Source organism: Colletotrichum spaethianum, assembly GCF_022836535.1.
Source record: "Colletotrichum spaethianum MAFF 239500 DNA, contig08, whole genome shotgun sequence".
Taxonomy (NCBI): domain Eukaryota; kingdom Fungi; phylum Ascomycota; class Sordariomycetes; order Glomerellales; family Glomerellaceae; genus Colletotrichum; species Colletotrichum spaethianum.
Genome location: NW_026054778.1, coordinates 1,053,501 through 1,079,357, shown reverse-complemented (window position 1 = coordinate 1,079,357; position 25,857 = coordinate 1,053,501). Strand labels below are relative to the sequence as shown.

The 25,857-nt window shown below is 53.6% G+C and overlaps 8 protein-coding genes across 8 annotated transcripts; 4 read left to right on the top strand and 4 right to left on the bottom strand.

Moving 5' to 3' along the window:
- Positions 1–3,727: 3,727 nt before the first annotated feature.
- On the bottom strand, positions 3,728–6,541 carry ColSpa_04135 (uncharacterized protein; the record flags this gene model as incomplete). The annotated part of the gene is made up of 2 exons (XM_049270347.1): positions 3,728–5,101; positions 5,192–6,541. The coding sequence occupies 2 exons, from the start codon at positions 6,539–6,541 to the stop codon at positions 3,728–3,730; spliced, it is 2,724 nt and encodes a 907-aa protein (XP_049126304.1).
- Positions 6,542–7,310: 769 nt separating this feature from the next.
- On the top strand, positions 7,311–8,953 carry ColSpa_04134 (coatomer subunit delta; the record flags this gene model as incomplete). Its single annotated transcript, XM_049270346.1, has 4 exons — positions 7,311–7,688; positions 7,745–7,947; positions 8,001–8,808; positions 8,864–8,953. 4 exons carry the CDS (start codon positions 7,311–7,313, stop codon positions 8,951–8,953), a joined length of 1,479 nt encoding a protein of 492 aa, XP_049126303.1.
- A 692-nt stretch (positions 8,954–9,645) lies between these two features.
- On the top strand, positions 9,646–10,265 carry ColSpa_04133 (uncharacterized protein; the record flags this gene model as incomplete). The annotated part of the gene is made up of 2 exons (XM_049270345.1): positions 9,646–9,877; positions 9,934–10,265. 2 exons carry the CDS (start codon positions 9,646–9,648, stop codon positions 10,263–10,265), a joined length of 564 nt encoding a protein of 187 aa, XP_049126302.1.
- Positions 10,266–10,790: 525 nt separating this feature from the next.
- ColSpa_04132 (uncharacterized protein) lies at positions 10,791–12,362 on the top strand (the record flags this gene model as incomplete). Its single annotated transcript, XM_049270344.1, has 5 exons — positions 10,791–10,898; positions 10,951–11,661; positions 11,714–11,771; positions 11,831–11,980; positions 12,037–12,362. The coding sequence occupies 5 exons, from the start codon at positions 10,791–10,793 to the stop codon at positions 12,360–12,362; spliced, it is 1,353 nt and encodes a 450-aa protein (XP_049126301.1).
- Positions 12,363–12,712: 350 nt separating this feature from the next.
- Positions 12,713–13,632, bottom strand: ColSpa_04131 (GTP-binding protein gtr2; the record flags this gene model as incomplete). The annotated part of the gene is made up of 2 exons (XM_049270343.1): positions 12,713–13,571; positions 13,628–13,632. The coding sequence occupies 2 exons, from the start codon at positions 13,630–13,632 to the stop codon at positions 12,713–12,715; spliced, it is 864 nt and encodes a 287-aa protein (XP_049126300.1).
- A 2,468-nt stretch (positions 13,633–16,100) lies between these two features.
- On the bottom strand, positions 16,101–17,220 carry ColSpa_04130 (macrophage migration inhibitory factor; the record flags this gene model as incomplete). Its single annotated transcript, XM_049270342.1, has 3 exons — positions 16,101–16,352; positions 16,522–16,917; positions 16,972–17,220. 3 exons carry the CDS (start codon positions 17,218–17,220, stop codon positions 16,101–16,103), a joined length of 897 nt encoding a protein of 298 aa, XP_049126299.1.
- Positions 17,221–20,337: 3,117 nt separating this feature from the next.
- On the bottom strand, positions 20,338–21,115 carry ColSpa_04129 (uncharacterized protein; the record flags this gene model as incomplete). Its single annotated transcript, XM_049270341.1, has 2 exons — positions 20,338–20,592; positions 20,786–21,115. 2 exons carry the CDS (start codon positions 21,113–21,115, stop codon positions 20,338–20,340), a joined length of 585 nt encoding a protein of 194 aa, XP_049126298.1.
- A 3,562-nt stretch (positions 21,116–24,677) lies between these two features.
- ColSpa_04128 (uncharacterized protein) lies at positions 24,678–25,760 on the top strand (the record flags this gene model as incomplete). The annotated part of the gene is made up of 2 exons (XM_049270340.1): positions 24,678–24,767; positions 24,840–25,760. The coding sequence occupies 2 exons, from the start codon at positions 24,678–24,680 to the stop codon at positions 25,758–25,760; spliced, it is 1,011 nt and encodes a 336-aa protein (XP_049126297.1).
- Positions 25,761–25,857: the final 97 nt, after the last annotated feature.

Sequence of the window (25,857 nt, the reverse complement as noted above, 5' to 3'; positions counted from 1 at the left end):
GGTTCACGTAGTGGGAGAGTGCGTGGTAGAGGAATGCCAGCCGGCCAGATAGGGACAGGTTTGGGTTTCAGAGGCCCCTGGGGAGAGAGGGTTGGAGAGGCGCGCCCTTCAGTCTGATGAGAGCTACCTGCCAGATTGCTTGCCCTGGAAATCGGACATGTACGTATGCAACAAGGCTAAGCAAACCTGCAAAGTAGTGTACGCGTTCTCTTTTAGTCGTACCCATTTACGAGTGGCTTAGTGGGCTGGATAGCGAAAATGAGCAATGCCAGGTACCGGGCAAAATCAAGAACTGTCCTTAGAAATACGGCCGACCTGCGATGGGCCCTGCTGTGGTCTGTCCTTGGCTCAGTGGCTGTCTGCACGAAGACGGGAACTTGGCCGCGACGCCAGACTGGTTGAGTGCGGGTGGGTACAGGGTACCTGTATTGAGTAGGTATCGACCAGGCGGGGAGCAGCGCCGCTAGAGGAAAGAGACCAGGCCAGACTGTCCACTTTGGAGGAACAGAGTACTGGTGCTCAGCCTGCTGACTGGCGAGGTAGTACCTATACTATGTGTGTATGCGTGTGTGTGTGTGGGCAATGGGTGTGATGATGTGATGTGGTATGTTCTCGTGTAGCAGGAGTGCGAGGGGCATTGAAAGCGCTGTAGGAATTCTGCAGATAAGGCTGTGCAGGTCCGATGTACAGACCGGGAATTGCAAAATGGTGGATGATGGGCTGATTCAGTAGGGTAGAACGTACCTCGCATGCGATTTTGGACGGAAGGCGATTTCTGACACAGCCAATCCTGCAGGGACGCCAAGCCAAGCCTCTTTGGACTTTGGCACCTTTTTCTCTGAACAATTTTTTGTTTTTGAGTCTTCGTCCGTACCATGGAACTATCCTTATCTGACCGAGAAGGAAAACAAAATGCAATAAGGAACAAAAAAGCATCCATCGTATGCCTCTCCACTTTGTCCTCTTGTGGTCCTCTACAATCTGCCCTGTATCACAAGGACGATGGCACCAACGCTGAGGTCATCGCAGAGGTAGGGGGCTTGGAATAGGACCTTGACTGACGCAACTCGACTCAACTCCGACAGGGGGGAGGGCGCCTAAGGGGACTTGATGTGGGAGGTTCCGCTGTTCTCTCCGCAGGGGGCCGTAGTTTGGCAGCGCTCTCCAGAACTCTTGGAGTGTCAGACTGACCAGTCCTGGACGGGGCTTGAGGCTATCTGTCAGGCTGGACTCTTCCCATGGGCCTGTCACACTGAGCTTACGACGCCCAGAAATCCCTGAGCCGCTTCCGTCGGTGACCGGATGCGCACTCCGTTTGTTAGGGACTGTAAGCATACATGCATGCTAGTCATGGCTTGACTATGTAGCCAGAAGTCCCCTATGAAAGCAGCGACACACAGGGAACGGAGTAAAGAGAGAGGAAAGGTGGGATGGTTGTCCCTTTTCGGCCAGTCCAGTCGGGCATGTATAGTCAGTGCTCTTCTCCCCCTCCCCCTGTCAATCTCCATACGAAGATCCGATCCAACAGAAAGGGAAAATCGGCATTTCTATTTTTCTCTCACAGCCATGTGGGGTCTGGTTGAAACAGGTTCATTACGAAATGACACTGGGCGAGCCCGCTGGCCTCTCTGCCTCTCAAGACTAGACACGACACAACGGCGGCCTCTCTTATTAAACTTATTAAAAACCCCCGTACACAGCCACATCCACATTGAGTGTTAGTGTAAGTCGTCGTCACCTGCAGACGGGAAGATCTCGAGTCCGCTTCACCGACACAGACCACTACAGCAGTCACTGGCCCCCAGGCCTCTGCCGTACCCTTGAATTTCCCTTACCACATCTTAGGCAGGGTTGCCATGGTAGAGGAATGCAAAGGCGCGATTCTATGCCGTAACTCGTGACCAACGCCTCCATGTCGACCGCAGCTCCAAAAACGCGACTACACGTTCCTCAGCATGCCTCGTGCTCTGTACCCCATGCCCAATATCTCCAACAGACCCTCTCCCCGGATCTCTCTACTGATTAGGGCAGAGTGCAAGTGGCCTGTCAGCAAGGGTTGTTGCCGAGGACCTCGCACTGGTGGCAGTCAAGTACATATGCAAATTGCCCATGAATCCATTTGAATCATGGAGGGGAGAGAAACCAACAGCGCGGCGCAAGCGACGGCAGAGGCGCACCCGCATAACGGTGAACGGTCGTCGTCGAAACGAAACCTGTCATAATCTGCCCTTCTCACGGAGATAAAACACCAACAGGAAGAAAGAGCATGCAAGGATTCCCACCCCATGCTAGCCAGGGCCAAAGAGGAAATGGTCGACAACTTTGAAAAACTCTACACCAGCCAGCAGTCCCATGGTTGGCAGCACGTCTCATGATCCACTCATATCCAAACTTTGGGCTCGCAGATTTCCATCATTGCCAGATCTTAGAATCTTGCATTCGACCGGAATGCCACCAGCTCAACTAAATCGCCAGGCTCGCGTCGAATCACACCTACCACAAGGCACAGATTGGGGGAGGAAGAGCCCGAGCTTCGAATAACCCTCTTCTTCGCAGGATTCCCCGACTGTCCCGGTGCCAATCTTCATGCCGCTAACCTGCGTTCCTGATCTGTTGTAGTCATGAACTATCAGAGCTCAAACTCAAACATGAGATGGAAAAGAAGGAAGAGAAGAAAAAAAGACCAGAATAGACTGCGATGGAATGCGCCCTTAGTGAGATTTCGTAGCATGCAACCATCTCATCCTGCAGTGCATGCGTGCTTAGACCGCGTCCCAAGTTCACTCACCTCAATGGCATCTCAGCACGATCCTCTCATAATATCAAACATACGCTGTTTGATGACTGATGTTGGGCGATATCCTATTGGACCTGATGGGCGTTTGTTTCACGTGATGACAACCCCAAGTAAGCCGAGGCTTGGACTTGCAACGGGTCGTTCTCATTCAGCAGAACGACTCGACAAACGACATTCTTTACTTCAACGTGATCATGCTGCTGCAGAATCAATGAACAAATACGTATTCTTCGTTGGTGAGGTTTTCTTAATGTAGGTCATTTCCCCAAGGGGCTCTATGCATCAGTTTGGTGAAGTATGGCACCCTGACTTGCTTCCTTCCAAGAGCTCATTTTCGAGACAAAAGCGGTCGATCATGAACTAGATTTCCTGACGGGATCTAGTTGTTGATCACTCCGTGTCTTTTCGCAAGAAGACTTCATACTTCACCTGGCTGAGCAGGCCTCCTCGGCACCGTTGTTCATGTCCTTTCCCCGAAAAAATATGTTGTACAAGAAACATTAACCGAGCCAGTGAGGACGTCCCATCACTCTTCATCCCCATCATACGCCAGAATTCCACCAACATCGCAAGAGAATAAACGGGGTATCGAGAAGATTTGGGAGAAACTGCATCAAGAGGTGTGTGTCGCCAATTCAATACGCCAGGTCGCCGCCTGGTTGGTAGTTGTTGGGCGGGAAAGCTGCAAGTCAGTAAGAGTTCAATGTCAGAAGCCTACCTTGAGTGGGCAATTTTGTTGCTCCGAGCGGAACGCCTTGTGGTCGGATAGAATGCCCTACTGGGAAGCATTCTTGTAGTCGTAGAGTTGCACCGCAGTACTCGAGTTCGCTAAGATGACCGACGCTTGGATCCGAAAGTCCAGCAGACCTAAATACGAGCTGTGCCGGTGGAAAAGCCATAAAAAGGGTTAGTGGAGAGGATGCCTGAAGCTCAGGACCGACGACGCTTGACGTCTAAAGCACGGTTAGTCGGGTACATCCTGCGTTCTTTGAAGACATGGAACACACCTTTCTGGGCTTCGTCATCCAGCAGGTCGTCCACATCCGATCTCTGGCGTTTGCCAGAGATCGAAGGAGACTTCGGCGCATCATCGTCTTGTCCAGGAAACTCCCTCCAATCAATTTCTGCCAGTTCATCGTCCTGACCATGAACCTCAGCGCCAACAATTCCGTCTCCAGGAAGGTCGGCATTGAGATCAAGCTCATTGTCGTAGGTGGCCTCTTCGTCGCCGTTCAGAGTCGATGTGGCACTGGTATTGGGGGTTACCTTGTCTGCTGAGTTCACATCGACGCCTTCGACGATCTGGTCTAAGCTGTGCGTGAGGTCCTCGTCTTCTGGAAAGGTTTGGGCGTCCTCAGTAGTGTTGAACGTATCAGGTTCTTCCGTATCCCACACAAGTGGGTTAGACGCATTTACTTCTGGAGCTTGAATTGTATTGTCAGCATCTGTGGTTGAAGAAAAAGCCATGCTAACGTCAGAATGAGACTGCAAGTGGCGAAAGGCTGTTCGGGCAAGGGGTCCCTTGTGAGCCTCCACATGCGAATGACCAAGTTCAAAGGGCGTCTGTCGTCTAGCCGACTCTCTGGTCGTCCGCACCAGAGACTCGTATCGGAAGTCATCATCCTCCGCCATCTGTGCTGCAGCGAAGGTCGAACCGCAAGTGGTACAAATGCAAAAACTGGGGTAAAAGCAAGGAGTTGATAGGAAACAGTCGGCATTACCATTCTCTCCGTCGTGTTCGGGCTGCTGGTCCTCCATCGTGTCCACCGCGCCAGCGTCTTCAACGGTGTCAATGTCGGCAGCTACGGTGGACTCGTCCAGGAGGGCAGCCTCATTGTCGACCATGGTCGTCTCGGCATCCAGATCTTCTACAGCGGTCGCCTCTGGCTGGATAGAATCCTCGTAGGCGCCATTTTGTGACTCTGCATCATTATCTCCGGCGGTGCCATCGCCAACGTCGTCATACTCGTTAACTTCCTCGTTGGTCTCGCCAGCTTCACCCTGAGTCTCGTCGTTCTGGTCATTACGATCGCTCTCGCCAGGGGACTGTGGCCACGCAGCAGCATCGGCATTGTCCTCCTCTCCAATCAGGTCAGGCTCATCATCCATGATTTCAGGATCTTCACTCTGCGCCCTGGATGCGAAATAGAAGCTGATCTCATCAAGGCCTTTACCATTGTAGGCATCATCGACCAGTGAAAGCCATCTCTTCTTGCAGTTCGGTCGCGTAGAAAGATATGCGTAAAGCGGCTTCGACGCGTCAGGGTTCTGGTTCTTGACCAGTGAGTCAAACACGGAGATAATCTGGCCCAAAGTTATATCGGAAAACACATCTGGCTGGCTGGACTTCGAGATGGTCAGTATGGATTCAATTTCCAAGGAATGAAGGCTTACTTCAGCAAACTCAAGTCCAAGCTCGTCGATCTGGAACACAAGCTCGTCAAATGGACCGAGTTCATTGGCAAGCTCTCGACGGAAACCTGCCAATACTCCTTCCATTTTGCAGTGCAGAAGGGATAGGTCATTGAAGAAGCATTCCTTGCCTTCGCTATCCGGGGAGCCATAAAAGAAGGGATAGTCGATGCCCTTGTATGAGACCGTGATGACGGGGATATCCATATCCTCATTGGATGGCGTTTCTGCCGAAACTGAAGATCGCGCATCGGCAAGCATCTTGTCATCGTACTCAACATGCTCGTGGTCCGATGTAGCCTCCCCTGGCGCGACGTAGTCTGGAACATTGGCGACTGTGTCATCGCGTTGCTCGTCGTTGACCTCATCATCGTCATTGCCTTCATCGTTAGCAGCTATGTTGCTTTCGACCTCTTGTTCGAGTTGAGAGTCGTGATCTTCGCCCATGGTATGGTCCTCGGCGTCTTGTTCGCTCGGGGCGTTACCGAGGCTTTCCTCATCATTATCCGGACGCTCGAACTGGGCGTCACTGACATCTGCTAAGGCATCGACGGCTGAATCTCCGTTCTCGTTCTCGGGATAATCTATCTCGTTCACATCATCATCTGCCTCCGAATCTTGGGTCCCAGCGGCTTGCTGCTCTCCCGGGGCAGGATCAACGTCGACAATAGCAGTCGCCTCAAGGTCGGTGTCCAGGTTGCCAAAGGCATCTGGAGGACCCTCGAGCGCTAATTCGATTTCATGGTTCTCTACTTTTTCGTGTTCAGAAGATCTCAGGTTGAGGTTTGTAGCATCTTGTGCAACGTGGTCTGCTTCGCCAACTAGCTGCCAGTCATCATTGTCGATTTTGACGTGACTGCCCTCTTGATCTGCATCCTGCTCATTGCTGGGACCATCCTCCCAGCTGATTTCGTTCTCGTTGATGTAAGCACCATCGGCTTCCGTACGATTGACCGCACCCAGGTCTTCGGTTTCGTCGAAGTAACCAACCTCGGTTTCCGTAGCATCGATTTGAGGGGCGGTTTCAGTGTCGACTATAGGAATGAATTCTGCGCCGTCGCCATCCAACTTTGCATCAGAAACCACAGAAATGGCCTCAATATCAGCGTCAACCTGGAAGTCGATAGCTTGGGTTCGATGGTCTGACTTTGAAGGCAGCATCTTTGTGTTCTCTGAAGTATCAGCCCCAAACTGAGCATTGACGGAGAATGAGTTATTGTTGGAGTCTTTGGCCGCGACGGCAGGCATTGTCGAGTCGTCTTCAGAGTAATCGATGTACTCCTCGTGCTGCTGAGCCTCAAGGCTCGGGGGTGGAGCTGCTTCGGTCGCCATCCCCTTTGATTCCGACAAATCGGAAAGAATTATTTATGATGGAAGGAAGTGACTCTCCTCTTATTGTCGGGACGCTCGTCGGTTCGGCTGGGCTTTCAAGTATCGTGAATTCGGATGTCCGCCCGGTGAAGCTAGCGAAATCCAGTTGCTTGTGAAGGGAACAGGTGTCGGCTGAACGTTGCTGGAAAGCTAAGGTTGAGTCCCGAGATTCTGAGCCTTTAACGCGATGATCGCTGTAAGAGTTATCCAGACGCATGCCCTAGGAAAGAGAGGGATGGGTTGTAGAACAAAGAGTCAAAAGATGGCAAAGTGAAGCCAGGCAGGGCAAATTGGGTGGAGTTGGACGAGGCGCGTTGGGAATTTAAAAAAGGTCCAGGTGCCACCCCTCTACGTTCCGTAAGCGCGGCTAGACGCGCCCTCTTGAGGTAGCTCCCACCTTACTACTTTGGGCCTAGCATTGGCCGCTGTACGTAAGGTCGAACTGGTCCGTGCACTGGCCAGATTCACACATTCGTACCTCAATATTCAAGCTCCCCATGTGGTCCCCCTTTGGCCTGGGAACTTGAAGTCGAGTTGCGACAGCCTGCCTACATCTCCAATTCGCCCTTTAACACTGTCACAACACTCCATCCAAAATGGTGAGATGCCTTTCTGCTAACTGTTTCTGTTGCAGACTGTAGACACAGGATGCTGACTTGAATAGGTTGTCCTCGCAGCGTCGATTTGTACCCGTGGCGGGAAAGCTGTCCTCTCCCGCCAGTTCAGGGAGATGCCACGATCCCGCATCGAAGCCCTCCTCGCATCCTTCCCGAAGCTCGCCGACAGCGGTACCCAGCATACGACCGTCGAACAAGATAATGTGCGCTTCGTCTACCAGCCGTTGGACGAGCTTTACATGGTGCTTATTACCAACCGCCAATCCAACATCCTTCAAGACATCGACTCCCTGCACCTGTTCGCGCAGGTCGTCACCAGCACATGCAAGAGTCTTGACGAGAGGGAGATCCTGAAGAATGCATACGAGCTTCTTAGTGCTTTCGACGAGCTTGTCACCCTTGGCTACCGCGAGAACTTGACCATCAGCCAGATCAAGACCTTCCTCGAGATGGAGAGTCACGAGGAGCGAATCCAGGAGATCATCGCAAGAGTCCGTTACTCTGTTTCTCGGCATTCTCGAGCCCGTCACACTAACATCTACAACAGAACAAGGAATTGGAGGCGACAGAGGAGCGCAAGCGAAAGGCCAAGCAGCTGGAGATGCAGCGCAAGGAGTCGGCTCGAGCCGGCCGCGTCGGCGGTGGAATGCCCAGAACGCCCGTATACCCGACTTACACTCCCCCTACCCGCCCGACGCCAACAGATACGTACGACTCGTATGAAGCTGAGAAGAACAAGACCTTCAACAAGTGAGTTGTTGTGTGGGGACCAGGACGTGATGATCGGCGGCTAATATGTGCAGGTTGAACGCTCCGAAGGGCAAGGGTATGCAACTGGGCAAGAAGTCTAAGACCACCGATATGTTCGAGCGTGTTCGAGGCGAGATGGGCGCTGAGGTGGACGACACGCCTCTTATCACGCCGTCCCCTGCCCATGCGCCCGAGCCTGCGGCAGAGCCCCGCGTCTCTTCTAACCTTGACCATGACGCGATTCACGTCGTGATCAATGAGGCCATCAGTGCCAAGCTGTCGAGAGAGGGAGCCCTCAACTCCCTTGCGATAGTTGGTGATCTGAGCCTCCGCATCTCCGACCCCAACTTGACTAAGGTCAAATTGAACCTGACGGCCAACGCGTCTCACGGCGCCCAGTTCCGAACGCATCCCAACGTCGACAAGAACCTCTTCAACAGCTCCAAGGTGATTCAGATGAGCAACACTGCTCGCGGCTTCCCCACCAACCAGTCAGTGGGCGTGTTGCGTTGGAGAGCAACGGCCAAGGCAGACGATACCAGCGCCTGCCCTATAACGTTCACAGTCTGGATCAACAAGGATGCGGACAAGTACAACATGACGGTCGAGTATGAACTGACGGGCGGCGACACTCTCAAAGATGTTAGTGTGATCATTCCCTACCAGGCCAGCGAGCCTGTTGTGTCAAGCTTCGATGCCTCATACGAGGTTTCTGGAGATTCTCTGGAGTGGAACATTGGAACAGTGTCAGACGAAAACCCTACCGGATCGTTTGAGTTCGAGGCCGAAACCAATGACGAGAATGACTTCTTCCCCATGACGGTCAGGTTCTCGAAGACATCTCCTTTCATTGATGTCGATGTAAGTTGCAGCTTATGAATTGTGTGGATGGCACAAACGCTGATCTGTGTACTAGGTCTCCACGGTTTTACTGCTTGAAGAGGACGAGGAAGTGACTTTCTCGAAGGAGGTCAAGTCGAATGCAGACAACTTTTTGATTGAATAGAGAGGCTCCAGTAGCTAGCTAAGGTACCTTGATTGAGGTGAAGTTGTCAGGGGTTGCAATTGTTGAGCGCCAACCCAGGAGTTTCCGAGCAGCGGGTTTGACTTGCAGTGTTGGGAAATGGCCATTATATTTGGCTGCATGAAATGAAACGTATCTTAGAGAGAAACAGGATGCGAAAGCACCTGCAAAAGATGTTTATTGATTTATTGTTGCTCTTTACCAGCCCATTCATGCACCGACATTTTGTCACTGCTTCCACCTATCCACCCCTGCGCTGTGAGGGACGCTGCGGATAGTGAGCCTGTAGTGGGCCATGGATGCACTTGCCCCATTTTCAGCGACTGTAATGCGCGCTAATCCACTGACAGGCGGTTTGAAGTTCCACAAAACATGAGCCTGAAGACGGACCGGTACCTGCCCTGAAGTGAGGTACCTTGCCTTGCAAGATGGTGGAAGCTGCGAACCTCAAAAACGTAGTCGACACTCAACACTTGCACGAAGCATGACTGCCGTCCTCGATGAAGCGAGTTGAATGAACTACGTTACGTCCCAACTGAAAACTACTCGGCTTGGGCCAGGTTTTGCATCGCCCACTACTTTCGTCTAGGCAGGCGGCCTCCCTCACGGGACCAGCTATGGTCTCTCGAACAACAAGCACCTAACGACATCACGAATAGCTTCGTGTTTTCGCAATGGCAAAAATCACGCAGCTGCGCTCTTACAGCGAGACTAGATTCGACCACCGGGTTGCCGATGGGTTTCCCTGCAGCAACCCAACTGTCGATCTGTCGGTCAGCTGGGACGCATCGGGGAAGAATCTTCTGATATACCGGCCCAGGGAACATGTCGTGTCCAAGATTCACCAATTTGCGAAACCTGGCCACCAGGCACCTCAGCCGCAAGCCGTGAAATGGAAACCGGACGGTAAGTTTGTGCATTACACACGACTATTAGGCCAGCTTCGACTGACTCGGCGATAGGCCAGTTCCTCGCCGTAGGCTGGAGTGACGGCTATATCAGGTTGATGGGCTTGGAGAACAACAAGGCTGCACATCACATCCGTGTCTGCGGGGACGACGCATCAGCTCCCAGCATCACTCACATCGGCTGGTCGCGCAACACCGTAGGCAAACCGCGATCTCACTATCAGAAGACATCGTCGCAGCCATGGCAGAAGCTTATGTCAGAGGAGCTGGAGCTGCCCGGGGGACCCGCCCCGCTGGATTTTCCGCGAGAACTCACCTTCTTGGAGGTGGACTCGGCGTTACCCAAAATCAGCCCTTTGCCCAGCTCAAGTGCTGGAGCAGGGTAGGTCAGGTTTTCAAGCTATCTCTTGTTAGTGGCTGACCGCGATTGCAGAGAAGATGGTTTGGTGTTCACACTACGGACAGGCATAGAGTTCCTGTTCCAGCCCTTCAATACCGAGGACAGTGACCAAATCTTCGTGATGGTCGTGGGAACAAGTGACGGCCGCCTTCATCTCAGTATCTATGACTCTTTTGTTATTGGCGACTTCCGGTATACCCTCCCGAGCTCCATGTATAGGCCGGGTGTGCTTCAGTTAGTCGAGCATGCCTCTCATCCAGAGGTATCGACCCATGCTCTTCTTCTGAAAACCTCAGCCGACGACGACCAGGCAGTATATCTTGTCCCCATGGACCTTCCATTTATCCCCTCTTCACCGATTAACATCTCTCTCTTGGCGTCAAAGCTTACTACATTGCAAAAGTTGCTACGATATGTGAAACAGACGCAACTACATATGCAAGTGGAATACAAAAACACAAGAGAGCTGCCTTCTAGGTTCTTACGTAGTGTCGAGGGAGACTTGGAACAGATGGCCAGCGGTCCGACAAACATCGTTCAGGCCCTGTTCCATACAGTTGTTACCGGCCACGCACACGAACCTGTTCGCGAGTGGCTCGTCGATAACCTAGCTGAGCGTGTAAGTATGTGATGTTATCGCTCTGGAGTTGATAACTAATACGGTCGTACAGGGCCACAAGCGATGGGACAAGGCCGTAGTATCTGGCCTCGAGAACCTGCGCGGTCTAATCCACGAGAATCTGCTGCCCGCACTGGAGAGATGCGCTATCATTCTCAGCCGCCTCCGCGGACTGGCCCAGTTCTACGATTCACGAGACGACATCGGCTTTACCGTTGCGCAAACTACCCGTGCAATGGACATCGTCTCTTGCCTTACATTGGTGGGTCACAAGATCCTACTCAATGTCATGGAAGAACTTGACCTCTTCAACGCCTTTTCCACCTGGATGCGATTCCAGATAGACCGCCTTGCTGCTCCAAGCTCAGCAAGTGAAGAGCTGACCGAAAAGGAAGCCACTATGGAGAACAGCAAAGTCTTGGTGTATGTCCAACGTTATCTTGTGGAGAGTCCCATGGCCTTGTTCCTGAACGAGGTATCCAAGGAAGATTACTCGGCCAACTGGGAGCGAGCCGAGAGCGGAGCATCTATGCTCGAGGAGCTAGATACGCAGCTTAGACGCCAGGAAGAGGGACAGGTTTATTTAAAGGCCTTCCCGAATGTTAGCTTCCTTGTCGATTATCTTACTGCCCGCGCGAATGGGCTTTTCAAGGACATTGCCGAAGCACAGAAGAGAAGCGTTCGCTTCGGACAGCCAACGAAGATTGCATTAAGTCGCAAGATTGCTAGGTTCGACTCGACAATGTGCCCCGAAAAGACCAAGGTTCGTTCTAAAATGTGAGGCAACCAGGATAACTTGCTAACGTGCCGTACAGGAAGAGACTGACGGACTTACTTTCACGGCTGTAACCGAAGAGGGCCGCGATCAGGATGGTAAGTGATATTTCGCGATTTTGCGATTTCCACATGAAGCTTATACAAAATTCTTACAGTCTTCATCTTCCGCACGTCCATCCGCATCATCAATGGCATCAGCAGCAATGTCACCACCGCAGTTGCAGCTCTATCTATAGGCGATGGCAAGATTGTTGAGGCGAGATTTCTAAACAGCAGTACGCTGATTTTGCTCGTAAGCAAGCAAGGTACGTTGAATCCAGACACGCCCTGTCCAAATAACACCTTTACTAAACTCCCGCAGGCAAATCCGCCAACATAGTTACGATTCCTGTCCAATCCCCAAACATAACCTACATTCCCTACCAGGAGGGTAACCTACCCACCGCGACAGCTCTCTCCGAGCAGCTGCAGGGCGAAGACACCACAGTCACGCTCCCCGAAGATCCGTCCTTCACGCCGGTGCGCATGGACGTCCAGGATGCCTCGGACGCGCGTGGCGAAGTCCCCGCCCGCGTGTGCGTTCTGGGTGCTAACCGGACCACCTACAAGGTCTTCAGTCTCGGAGCTGGTCCCGACGACACGCGACCGCCGGCGCCGGCGACAGCCGCAGCAGCACGGGACGTTTAGAACCCACCCGTGCCCCTGTCACCGGGGAACATGTTCAAGGTGCCGCCGAAACGCTTCACGCCGCGTAGTAAGAAGCGTATGGGCGTACTAGAGTTCCAGGGTTTGGAGGCGGCGGCGCTGGATGAGCTGTTCCACCACAGATTACAAACACAAACACCTAATAGACAAGGACGGAGGTAGTCAGGCGTGAACAAATGGCTAGAGAAACACTTTGATATTCTTCCGAAGAACAGAACGTAATGTACAACACGAGCCGAAACAGATTGAAAGGCCTCCTTTTGATGAATGCTCAATGCAATACGCTCCCCGGATTCCCTCCACCTCCATCTCGCCCCACCTCTCTTCCTTTCTCACTTCCGCGACTTTGTAATCTCAAAGAACTCGGTGACGCCCTGCACGACGGCCTCGACGTTCATGTTGACGAGCGGCATGCGGTCGTACGAGTCCTCCTTCATGATGGCCACGAGGGCGAGGTAGCGGTCGACCTCGCGCAGCATGATGGGCCGCTGCGAGTCGTGCAGAACCATGCAGCTCTCGGCCCAGTTGCAGGCAACCTGGTCCTCGACCTTTGCGTTCCACGGCTCGGCCTCGAGGCGCTTCCGCTGGCCGTCGGAGCGCGGCCAGGAGCCGTAGACCTCGGTGATGTCGATGATGACGTCGATATAATCGGAGCAGATCTCGTACGAGGCCATGTCGGCCGTGGCCGAGTCGGTAGCGATGTAGATCTTGGAGAGCACGTCGAAGAGGTAGGCCTTCTCGAAGCGGCACGTGCGGCAGAGGTTGGTGAGCATGGCCTCGAGGGTGCCGAGCTGGGGGATGAGCTTCTGGATGACCTTGGAGAAGGCCTCGAAGATGGAGTGGTTGTAGATGGACGTCAGGTGGAAGGTGACGGGGGCGTTCTCGAAGCCGTGGTCCGAGAGCTCGTCCTGGATGCGGATGGTGATGTCGCGCTGGATGTCGAGCTTGTAGTCGTCCGAAAGGCCGTCGACCTTGTGGATAAAGACCTCAATGTTGATGTTTGGGTAGAAGCGCTGGAGGTTGAGGACCGTGGCGTTGAGCCGCGCGACCGCCTCGAGGTAGTCGTCCTGCGCGTCAATGACCCAGATGAGGGCGCCAATCTCGCCAAAAATGGCGTCCATGTCAAAGTTTGGGTTCTCGAAGAAGTCAATCTGGCCGGGGAAGTCCCAGACTTGGTAGTCCATGAACGATCTGGGCGGTGTCAATGAACAGTGCTTCAGAGCTGGGTGATTTGAACTGGTTCTTACGCCATTGAGTCTTTCTGAATACGAGCTGTCGACTCGAGAAACAGCGTCTCATTAGGCGGTAACTTGTGAAACACCACGCTCGATATTGAGGACTTGCCACTCCTGTTGTCGGTCAGTTTTAGGTATGCATGGATGAGAACAGGCTGCTATTGGGGAAAAGACCATACCTTCGCTGGCCCATCAGAAGAAGTCTAGGCTTCCCCTTTCCGGGAGGCCCCGGAGGAACCTCGATCGGCTTGTTCGCATCTGTGGGCGGTACTCCTTGATCCTGATCATAGACACGTTTAAGGGTTAGCCTTGCCGGACTATAACGACCGTTCGCTCGAGAACAATCATGGACAGAAAGACCCAGGCCGTCAACCGCTTGGGACAGCACCGAGTCAGTTGAACGGTGTGATATGTCCATCGTGAGAACCACAAGATGTGGCTTTGGCAGACGTCCGCGATCGTTGCCGACCGAGTCTCTGGAGATGGCGTAGCTCCGAGCCCTAGTAGGTCCAGCGGAATACAGTCTTGTTGAGTCCTCTACCACGTTGTAGATCTTTTCGTGTTTGTTGGTGTCTCAGGAAGGTCGATTCTACGGGCCAAGGATCTCTTGATGTTTGCGCGGGTTGTTGAATACGTAGACCAGATCCCAAGCCTGGCGACGGGAAGTCCGGAGACTACCACAACTGAATGGCCGTTCCCCGTATGTGTCCGTCCAGAGACCAAGAGGCGAGCGCTGCCATCTACTCGCTTGCAGTTTCCCAAAGCTGCCGCAAAATCAACTGCCTTGGCACAGCTTCGGTCGAATACGACCGCCTCCAACGGATGTGCGCAGGATGAGGAAGCTGGCGGCAGGCTTGCACATCTTCGTAAGGGGGTAAATAGTGGCTTGTCGCAAAGCGTTCGAGGAACGGGTGAGAGAAACCGGGATGGAATATGCGGCCCGAAGCGAATCCCAGTGGTGGCATGAGGCAAACCAGGCTACTCTTCTTTCTTCTGCGGATCTCACCGTCGTACAAACAACACATCCACCATAACACCGTGGCTCAGCCTCCCACTCCATCGGACTGTGACTCAACCCCCATCGAGGCGGACGAGCCAGCCCAGCCGGGTTATAGTTTAGCGAACCCTGGCTGCGGCTGCTGGCGTAACGTAAGACGCTGCCGGACTTAGCAAGTCGGTGATGTCCCAAGGATGTTTCGAGCTGTATTTACGGACGCCTGTGTTTGGTTGACGAGGTTGATGCTTGCTTACTCAGTCAGGCTGAGGCACGTGAGGCTTGACCCAACATCTCAAGTTCGGAAACTGTCTTATACGGACAACGCTGTATACCCAAAGCCTCTTATCTTGGATAAAGGGACGATGTGGTTTGCAGGAAAAAGATGAAAAGAGCGCTGCAGCACAATGATAATGGGGATCAGAACAGAAGCAAACTCAAAATCTCACCTCCATCTTCTGCGCAGGGGGTTATCCTCCGTCCACCTTTTGCTGTGGATGAAGAGCTCCCCGTGTTCACTGCGCCTGCCCAGAAGCTTCCGAGACCGGTCGTCGGTCACCTTAGTCCACAGCAGCGACGAGCAAGAGGACCCTTTGTTTCTGAAAAGACGCCGGTCAACGATGGATGTACCGCGATGTGTTTTGGAACCCTTGCAGCCTTCCGACGATGGACGCAGAAATAAAAGAAGAAAAAAGGTATGAGCTTGTACGACGTCTGCCGATTAATCGTGCCGATGCTGCGTTCCAACCTATCACTGTGTTTATGTCAAGGAGGCCGTATTGCGGACCGGAGCTGTGGAGCGACAAGACAGGCGACGGAGCGAAGCAATTGGCAATTGGGCACGGGGGGGAGAATGACGATGGAGCGGCGATAAGATAAGAGATTGGACGCCCAGCGGCGGCGGCCCCATTTAATTAAGCGAGGTCGTTTCGCCTGCCCGCCCCAAGCTGACAGCGATGCTCATCTCACCACTGGAGCTCACTTGCATAGAATAAGGTCACTACCCGAGGGGGTTTCACTCTTGCAACATGTCAATGTCGACTAAGCTGCGGTTACAAGTTTTTGAAAAGGACTTATCGATTGCGGGTTGTTTCACCAGATCAAGTTCATTACCACCTGAACGGCGTCCGCACAAGCAAATGACTCCTTAGATAGCCAGTACTACTAAGATCGAGAGAAAATGCAATAGTGACACTATAATTATTGATTGCCAGCGTATGGCATGATTGAGGTTGGTTGAGAAGACTAGAGCAAGTCTCATACCAGTTACACCTCTAGCATTAGAGAGTCCAGATACGATTGCGAAGGAATACCTCCCCTAGACTATGGCTCCAGGTCGCCTGCCCAGCCGGGTTGTTATACAGAACTCCTTCTCCCTTTTTATCGATGCAGTGTTTTGGTTGCTTACAGCCTCTAAAGTTCCAATTTGACCACTGCTCCATACCCAAATAGCTAGCGCAATACAAATGAAATGATATGACAAAACGCTGCTCACGATGATACGGCAGGCAGCGTAGGGGTATTCCTGTGAGAACGAGAAAACAGCGACGTGACAAAGCTGCTCTTGCGCTTCGCCGCCTTGGTCTTCTTGGGAGGGGACGTGGGATTAGTGGGTGCCTTCTCAACTTCCTTGATAGGTGTGTCCTTCTCATTAGGGGCGGAACCAGTGCTGTCGACGGCGTGAGCTTCGGGGATAGGAGGAATAGGAGGCGCGTCTGTGGCGCTGTGCGGAGGAGTGAGTTCCTGGGGGGCGCCATAACAGACTCCTTGCGTGGAGCAACGACAGACTCCCTACGGAAATCAAACACCGAACCCTTCCTAGTTCCGACAATGGATCCATGACGAAAAGCCGACATGGACTGCGATACTGTTAACAATACTCTTCCGCATCCGATGTTTCTTTTCAACATACCTTGGCACCCATACTCTTGCGGTTGCGAGCGCGACGTTCAGCAAGAGTCTCCTCCTCGTCACCACCCACCTCTGCAATCTGAGAGGCAGTGGTCTTGCTGTTAACAGCCATGTTTTCAGCAGGGACTTCGACAAACTTGACGAATCCGCGAGCGGGCGGAACGCCAAGAGCTTCCTGAAGATGCTTCTGCAGCAAAGCCGAGTTTCTCTTGTTCTTGGTTACACCGACCTCAAGGGAGAGCGCGTGGATCGACATCGTATAAGCCGGCTCGAAGGTACCTCCGAATAGCATGCAGGCCCCATGCTGCAAGTTGACTACGATCGAAGTTACCGGCCGCTGGTATCGGATCGACAGCTGGTAAGAAAAATCCGTGATGAAGCTAAACTCATCATTGATCTGCGTGAGAGGTTAGTCACGGCTGCAGGCCATTGCTAGAGTACTATCACATACGATCACATTGGTGCGCAACTCAGCCATCACTATGGCCTCGCTGAAGACGCGGTCCTTGACAAGGTTAGACTCTCTGTCGCCCTGGAAAGCCTCTTCATAGTATGAGCTCCTGCGCTTCGCCATTTCGGCCTGCGACTTGGACTTTCTGTTGTTGCGAGGGTCGCCCGGGAGAGAGTGGTTCACGTCTCTCATCAGGCCACCATCCCCCTCGACGATTGGGGTGGGAGCAGTCGAAGGACGACGGCTCATCTTTCGTTCAGCAAAGGAGAGCCCGCCGAGTTGCGAGAGACGTTTGTTTTCGGGGTAACGGGGGTTGGGACGTTGTCTTCTCGTTGTTGGTGCTAGGGGTGGTGTTGGACTCCTGCGGGGGAGAAGAAGGCGGAGAGACGGGGTCGGCCATATCTGCGACAGTGTTTTGAGGGCCGAAGCTGAGATAAAGGAGATTTCGAAGGTGCTAGGGATTGGCTGATGTATCAGACGTGATTGTTTGGAAACGGCGTCTATACTAGTAGCGGCCGTGTTAATCTCGCCCCCGCCCAGAGCCCTCCTAGCTTACACGTACCAAAAGAGACACCAACCGCAATCGCCAAGTGATACCAGTAACTTGACGTGGTCCTGTCGACTAGAGTCCCCTTGAACTTGGCGTAATATGTTCAGCTGTCAAGGACGGAGAGGTGTAGATAGGTCGTGCGCTTCGACGCACGGAGGTTCTCGTACTCGAAGGGGGGCCAGGCTTTATGAAAGGAAGAGACGCCAAAAGGATGAAGAAGGCGTAAGGTTAGATGGAAAGGTCCAGCCACTGAGAGGTCGACTTGCCGATCTTCCAAGATGTGGGAACGAGACGGCCTGAGCAGGAGACGGTGTAGTTCCGAGGGTTCGACGGGAATAAAGAAGCTGCACGAACGAGCAAAAGCCAGATACAACTGTTTGGTGACTGGGGCGACTATTATATGAGATGAGGATGGCTCATGCTAGCTGCTGGTTGCCAGCCCAAGGGGCTACGAGGACGCGAATCGCTGGGAGGGAATCGATGCGGAGGCGCTTAGCCACCCAACAACGCGAGAGGATGGTTGAAAACGGAAAGAGCCAAGGCCAGATGCGCACACTACGTCTTTCTTCCCGCTCGACGAGCCCGGTTTCATCTCGAGACCGGTCGATCAGAACGAACGGAAGGAGAAAAGACGGAGGAAGAAAGCGGGCTGGACCGGACTGGACTGGACGAAGCTGCCCCGAGCTCGCATCTGCTTTGCGTCGCCTCGACCTGCCTTTACCTCTGGCAACTTGCCTCACCTTACATAAGGCAGACTATGCGAACTAGTCGCATACCGTACCCTATCTGACCAGGTGACTGCGGGGGAACAGCCAGTATCGCTACTCGCATTGATTGACCAAGCAATTTCTGGAGGCATGGTCGTGTTACTGGACCGACTGCATGCCTGTTGCCAAGGTCTTCGGTTGATTGCGATCGTGGAGTTTGTGGTTGTATGTGGCACATGGGCAAACCTGCAATCATCCCACCTCGCCCCCATTCCTACCTTACCTCGACGTCGCTTTCAATATGCCATGTATTCGTGCGTCCTTGGATCATCACGAAATTGCCTGGGATTCCTCCCGTCTCAGCCTTCCCGCCGCCGTCGGTACCAATGCAACATAAATTGGAGACGTCGTTCCTGATGGTCTAAAAACCGGATGACAGGATCCGGAATCCGAAGGCAGCTCTGGAATGTGAGCCAGCCCAACTCGGCCTACGGTATCCAGTTGTGCCTGAGATATAAGTGGGCAGCGAGAGAGAGAGAGAGAGAGAGAGAGAGAGAGAGAGAGAGACAATGCCACACGGCACGCTGCAGGCAGCTGCTCGGCCGGCCACATTACGGACGGTGTGAAACTCGAGCAACGCTGGCAAAAGAACGATGTTTGCTTAGCTTCGCATGGGCTGTGGAGTTTGTCTGCGCTGCCCTGGAACCCTCTGGCCCCTTGACCAGCTTAGAGACTGCCAATTCATACCCGTCCTGGCGCGGTGCCTTGTCTACTTGCGCTGTCTCGACAAGAATTAAACGGGTCGTCAAAGACGGAGAAGGCACTACACTTGGAGATGGATGTACGGGTGCCGGACCAAGAGTTCGTGCAGCGAGCGCTGTGAACAAGTAGGCAAAGACGGGACGGAATGTCCATGTTTCCGGGGGGGGGTTGAACATGGGAAATGTGAAGCTGTCTGGCTGTGGACCAAAAAAGGCAAGATACGTACCAGAGGATGGCACTAGGTAGGTAGGACCCGCTACGAAATACTGGGGAGGAGGTAGGCAGAGTTCACGGCCAGTCAAAGGGGGTCAGAGCGGTGTTCATCTTTTTCTCAGCACGCGTCGAGGAGCAGCCAATGGTGCTTTCAGACCAATCATTCCGCGTCAATCTCTTGAGTTGTCGCCCAACAGCCCCTTGCACTCGTAGGTAGCCAGCCCTGAAGGGTTGTTAGCGGTGCATCGTGACTGGCGCTTCGGCTCGCGAGACCCGTGCTGAACTGTCTAGTGGCTTGAAGGCGCTCCACTGAAATTTGACGATAGATGTATTAGGCGCATTAGAAGATGATTCGAGGTGGCTTAGCAGGGGTCGGGGTCCTCTGAAGGTGGTCAAGGGACCCTTCAATCTTGGCTCCCGTATCTGTCCAGTGAACGGCTGCCTTCGACACTCGATCATCTCCTGTGCCTGATACCCTTAACGACTACCAACACCTGACGAGCCGACGGGTGGATAAGAGCTTCCGTGTTGCCGAGTTGGCTAGACCTATGAGTTACTCGATATCATACACAATGTCAAGATGTCGATGAGGAGACCTGGCACAAGGTTTCTTGATGATGAGATGATTGGATCCATCGAACCTACATCCACCGCGGCTCTCCGTCCGCAACCGGCTAGAATCAAGAGTCGCCGAGTGCGCAAATCATATTCATCGGGTGCACCTGCGTCAGCGGAGACTCGAGTGGCCACTTGTGAAGCTGCGCTATGGTGGCTACAGGCCTCACTTTGTTCGACCTACCTACATGGAAGCCGGATGCGGGATCGGTTGAGGGCTACAGCTGAGTGAGTGTGGACGGATTCTGGATCGGCAGCTCATATTCATCCACCCAATGGTGTCGCCCCCCTTCTGGTCGGTGATAGAAATTATCCATAAGTAAGATTACCCATACAGTAACAGGACGCAGCGGGTTCCAAGCCCTTCAGATTCTACACACGTTGACTCCCAAATCCAGCCAACCCGTCAAGAGTCAACATCCGTTTCCGGCGTCGCTCTCCTCGTTCGATGCGACCAGTTGACACCAATCAGAGGATCGAAATTTCGCCCAATCTCTTGTGGGCTTTGGACCGGCTTCATCAGTGCTGTTCTCCTTCGATGTCACGGACTGACGACGGCACCGGGCTTCCAGACTTGCGTCGCTCCTGAACGACTCTGCTGGTCCTGCCGATGTTCCTTTGAAGGATCATCTGGTATGCACCAGCTCCCAGTATGATGGCTTCGATCGGGAGAAGCAAAACAGACAGGTAAAGGCCCGCCTTGCTTTGCTTGCAGAGAGTGCCGAAGTGCGGCCTTGTCACCATCACAACCTCTGACCACCGGCAGCTCCAGCTCTGGAGGGTGTCGACAGTGGTGGATGCGTTGATGCTGTAAAAGAAGGACATAGAGATGATCGAGGCTATTAGTCCTACTGCCGGAGCTGTCACTGCCAACGAGTTGTGAATGAGAGTTCGACTACGCAGCTATTTGGTGTCAGTCTGGGTCTAGGTGGACAGGGCATCTAGCTCTAACGAGCTCTTGACTAACAGATTGGACCCGACTGAAGAGCAGAGAGACTATGTTGGCGACGATGAGGATTGAGCTCCCCACAACCAGAGCTACTGTTGGGCGCAGGTCGAAGGCGTCTGGCCACAACGGGAGCAAGTAATGGGCGGGAACGTGGGTGGCATCGTAGACCGCCAGAGCGTCTGCCGAGACGCCGAGAACCGTGATGCTCGCAAGAAGAGCTAGCGCGGTGAAGCTGACCCTTGCCGCATCAACAGCCTTGAGGACACGTGCTTGGGATGAGATGTGGACCTCCTCGACATCGATCTCAAAGTCTGAGGTGTGGGAGACGTTTTTGGATTCGGAAGACATGGCGGCTGGAAGAATGAGAAGACGGCCTTGTTCAACAATTACGAAATAGAGAGTAACAATCGACGAACGTGAAGAAGTATTTCCGGCGAAAGAAAAGGACCTAAGAAAGAGAAAAGGGAACGGGATCTGTGCTATGGATTGGTATCTGGCATCACAAACTTATGAAAAGGGGACTCTGGAGCATACAAATACAGGAGACACAACTCAGTTACGCGCCGGGTGCCGTGCCTGGATGCAGCACGTAATCTTGCCCGTGTCCGGGGAAAGAGATATCAGTCCAAGTTTACCCTGACAAGCGTTGCGCCGATGCAAGATAGCCGCGCTTGCAACATCTCGTAGCTCTAAGGTTAGAGATGATCGGGGGCCCTGGAGAGCCGGCAGGCTTCAGATTGGTCAGGAGCCCGCAGATGCCGGTCATCTTGATGGTCATCCCCGGCGCTTAAAAGCGGGAGGGCCAATAACGAGGCCAGTAAGTCGGTTCGATCAACCCTTAAATAGACCCGACCGTGGGCGCTCATTCGCCAGTCAGAAGTCGGTCACGAATCAAGGGCCGGTACAAGTCGGCATAGACGCTTTACAATGTTTCTCAGTTACCGCTGTTGAGGTGACCCGGGGAATAAGCTCACGTCAAGTGGGATATGTGGGGATACGAGGAAAATCCCGGCAGATCGAAGACGAGGAGCCCAGTTGGCTTCCTCTGTGGCTAACCAGCACGTGATAACATGATGTGGCAGCTTTGTTATGACACCTGGCCAACTGCCATGCCAGCTGGAGAGCCAACCTCCGCTCCGTTCCACCCACCAACCAACTAAACTGGCAATCCTCGCCAACACCAAAAAAGCAACTTTTGCATCTTCGTATCTGCAATCTACCCCTCCGCCTGCTGCATTACCAGAAATTCACTTAACTGGCTTGCCCGATTCTCAAGGCCATTTTTCTTGTTGCTGAGCACTGCAAGCAACTGCGACACGTACGGACACGGGAATTGTGGACGTACGGGCACGGAAACTAAACGAGACATGACAAGAGAGCCGTTCGTGGCAGGCCCTGCGACGTTGTCCGCTAAATTTCACTAACGAACGGCGAGGGCTGGACTGTCATGAACTCTCTACCTATCCCCACGAGAGTGTCTCATATCTGAACTGCGACATGCAGCACACACCAGCCAATGAGTCTCTTACCTTCCCATAATGCGATGAATGATTCCATGTCACCAGGGGCGTCTGAACGACAGGGGATGAGACCCCTGGTCCAATGGGTCAGGTAAGCAAGCACTTGCACAGCAGCTGCAACAGGGTTGCAGATGAGGCTGCCAATGGTATACCGCCGACTCATGGCGATCAAAACCTGATCTCCGAACTGTCATAATTATCAGGCCTCAGCAGATGGACCTGTCGGATTAGAACTAATGACAACCAAGAGGCTCGGAAGGGTTCGGTTACCAGGCAAGGTTGATACGGCCTCCCTATCAACCTGCTATCATCACCCAAGGCTTTTTCAGCGCCCAGCCTCAACCTCAATTTTCCTCAAGCAAGACGCCCATACCTCAAGCCTAGGCCTGCCTGGTTCTTGGCATTTATCGGAAGGGTGCGTCGGGTAGGGCCGACTAAAACATTCCCCCTTAGTCCGGAGCTTAGTGATCAACCAGATGGATAAAGCAGCGCCGGTCGAAACTGACAAGTCGATACCAGCTTGTCCAGTGCCTCTTCCACAAGCTATCAAACTGGTTGCCCAACTGCAAAAGACGAGTTTGGCATGCAAACGTGACGATCACCTGAGGAAAAGAGGAGTTAGTTGCTTGGCCCTCAACGTTTACCGGCTGTGGAATGTCGATCGGGTCATACTGAGCATAGCGAGCGCCGAGGGTCTACAAGGTTGTCGACGACGACGAGGACAACAGTGTTCAGCTAGGCATGTAACAGTGCTCGCAGTTCGGCAGCCAGAGACTACGGGGTTCATACTTCGGCCGTCAAGTCAACAACTGACAGGTCAATGGTCTAACTCAAGGTTTCGCAGTGGCCGCATAAGGGTTCACTGTGGCACGGCTCCCAAGTCCATCTCTCCGGGTTGAGTGTCCCAGATGCTCGGGTTGAGCTCAGTTGCACATATCACGATGCATCGCAGCCGGCGACCAGGCATCCATGTCCTTGCATGCGGCCAGAAAGTCTACCTATCGTATTTACGTCTCTACGCAAAACCACGATGGTCATTGGAGAGGGGGTCGGAGATTTTTTTTGGTGGCAGCAAGGTTCCTCCGAGAAAGCCATTCAATACAGCCACTCCAAGAGTCGGACGAGTACGTACTCCAACTTCAGCTGAGGTTGTCCATAGCCAAGCGAGGGATACGACGCCAAAGAGCCACTTGGATATCATGGTTCATCAGAGAGGCCCCGGTTCAGCACACAGACGGTCATACCTAAGCACCTGCAGTAGTCACCGAGACATGCCCTCTCCCGACCCCTGACCCCTGGTTCAGCCCAACCCACTGGAACCAACCACGCGCCCATCACCCGTCTTTGCATCTAGGAGGATCTACAGTATAGACCTTCTTACGGCCGACCGGGTTTGCAGATTCGCTTCTTTCAATATCCGGGAGACCAGACAAAATAGCGGATGGGCAATTTCACCACCTCTTCCCCACCATTGCCTTCATGTCTGTCACCAACTCCTTGACATAGAGCCCGGCCCATCCCAATCCGCGCCGCTATTGCTCGTCCCCATTGGCACTTCCGCAGATCTGCCCCTCTTGGGGTCGACGTCCAGCCCGGCTTTGGCCTCGATGGGTATTGTATTTTCTTGCACTGCAGAGATCCCTACTTTCTGCTCTCTCTCAATATCAATATAGAGCCTAGTTCCAGGAGTATCTCAGATGCCATTGGTCCAATTACGGGGCGCCTCGACTGCCATCACGAGGGTCTCAAGCCTTGGCTCATGGCAGGCACCTCTGTAGTCCTGTCCTACATACGGATATTGAGCATCCCTTGGATTGACACCCCGCCCTCGAGGACACTGACACCAAAGGCTGTCTTACTTGAAGCGGAAAATCACCGTCAGATTCCGACAGATATGAGCGTACCCCCCTCCCCCCTTGTTGCCCCGACCCAAGGCCTCGGGCTCTGGGCCGCCACACTTTCTTCCCTGACACAAGCATGCATCGGACTGGGGGGTGGCCGCTAAATAGTCATGATTCACGACACACTGCATACCTACAGCTGTGCGGACAATTTTTTGGCTACCCGGCTGTCTGGTTGTGAAAGGAGAGCCGGGGCTGTGTATTTGTCAAGGAAGTCTAATGATGTCTCGGATTGCCTTTGGGCCCTTGGGGGACGCATGTTGGCAGGCATATCCTTTATCCTTTGTCGTCGTTTGTCTGGGATGGCGCTGGTAACCGCGGCGTCGCGGCGATATATTAACTACTCATGCTTGCCATCCCTCCGGCTTCCGTCATCGTGTGTCCCGCACTGGTCCAGCAACACATCAATCGCTCCGGACTCCTCTCCTCCTTCATCAACTCGACGTCGCAAACCATCAGTCTTGCGTCGCCTCCTCAAGCCTACAGAACATGACACCCATCACGACCACTCCCGCGCCGAGCAGACAGACGGATGGCCGCCCCGCGCAGGCTACACCATCTCAGGCCTTGGACCACTTCGTACGTCTAGCTCTGTCGATCTCCCGTAATGTTTATCTTGCGACCAGTCCCCGTTGACCGAAGCCATCACAGCATTTCTTCACCAGACTGCCCGTAGAGCTCCGGCTCAAGATTTGGAACTTCAACCTCCCGCCGCCGCGGGTCGTCCCCATCAGATGCGGCGCAAAGTCCCTCACCCTCGCCTCCTACGCCCAGTCTTCGCGGCCGTCGACGAGCGGATGCACCTCGTACGCCGCCGTCCCCGTTAACCTCCACGTTTGCCAAGAGTCCCGCCAAGAGGCCTTGGCCTCGTACCACCTCAGCTTCGGCATGACGCGTAATCCGGGACAGATCTTTTTCGACAAGGCAAACGATGTCCTCTACTTCGGCGCCCGCGACGGCTACATGGCTTCCGAGGCCCAGTTCCTCACCGTCATGGCTCTCTGCGACCCCACAGACCTTGCCGACGTGCGCCACCTCGCCATCAACGACTCCCTCTTCTGGGTCGACGGCATGTACCAGTCCATGAGCGCCGCAAACCTGACGGTCGAGGTACTCAAGCAGGTTCGCCTGCGCATGCCAAGGCTGGAGCGGCTGGTGTTCGTGCCGCGCGACGAAAACCCTGTCTACGACGAACAGATCGAGCTGGTGCCGGCAAACCCCCACGGTATGCTCGAGCAACGGATGGCGAGGCAAATGGAAGTGGCGATGCGGGCCGTTTGCGACCTGTTTCCGGGTTGGAACGCGCCGCGCTGGTGCATTATGGCGCTGGGCACGGCGCAGTTGGCGACACAAGGAAAGCTGGGCCTCGTCTCCTCGATGCCGGAATATATCTCTGACTCGTTCGTCCCTTGTTCTCTGCAAAGCAATGCAGTGGAGATGTCTGCCTCCCCGTGGTTAGTGGGGAATGCTTTCCGCGTGCGTAGGCCGCGATACGACGTAGTGGGCTGGTCAAATTACAATTCAAAGATACCCTGGGATAATTTCGGCGTTGGAGGTTATTTGGGAAGTTGACACTGCAGTATTTGCAAGGAGCAGTTGGAAGCTATAGAGATCGCGTATATTATGTCAACAAAAAGCAAGGAGTCTGTCCGGAACAAAGTCGGTATTC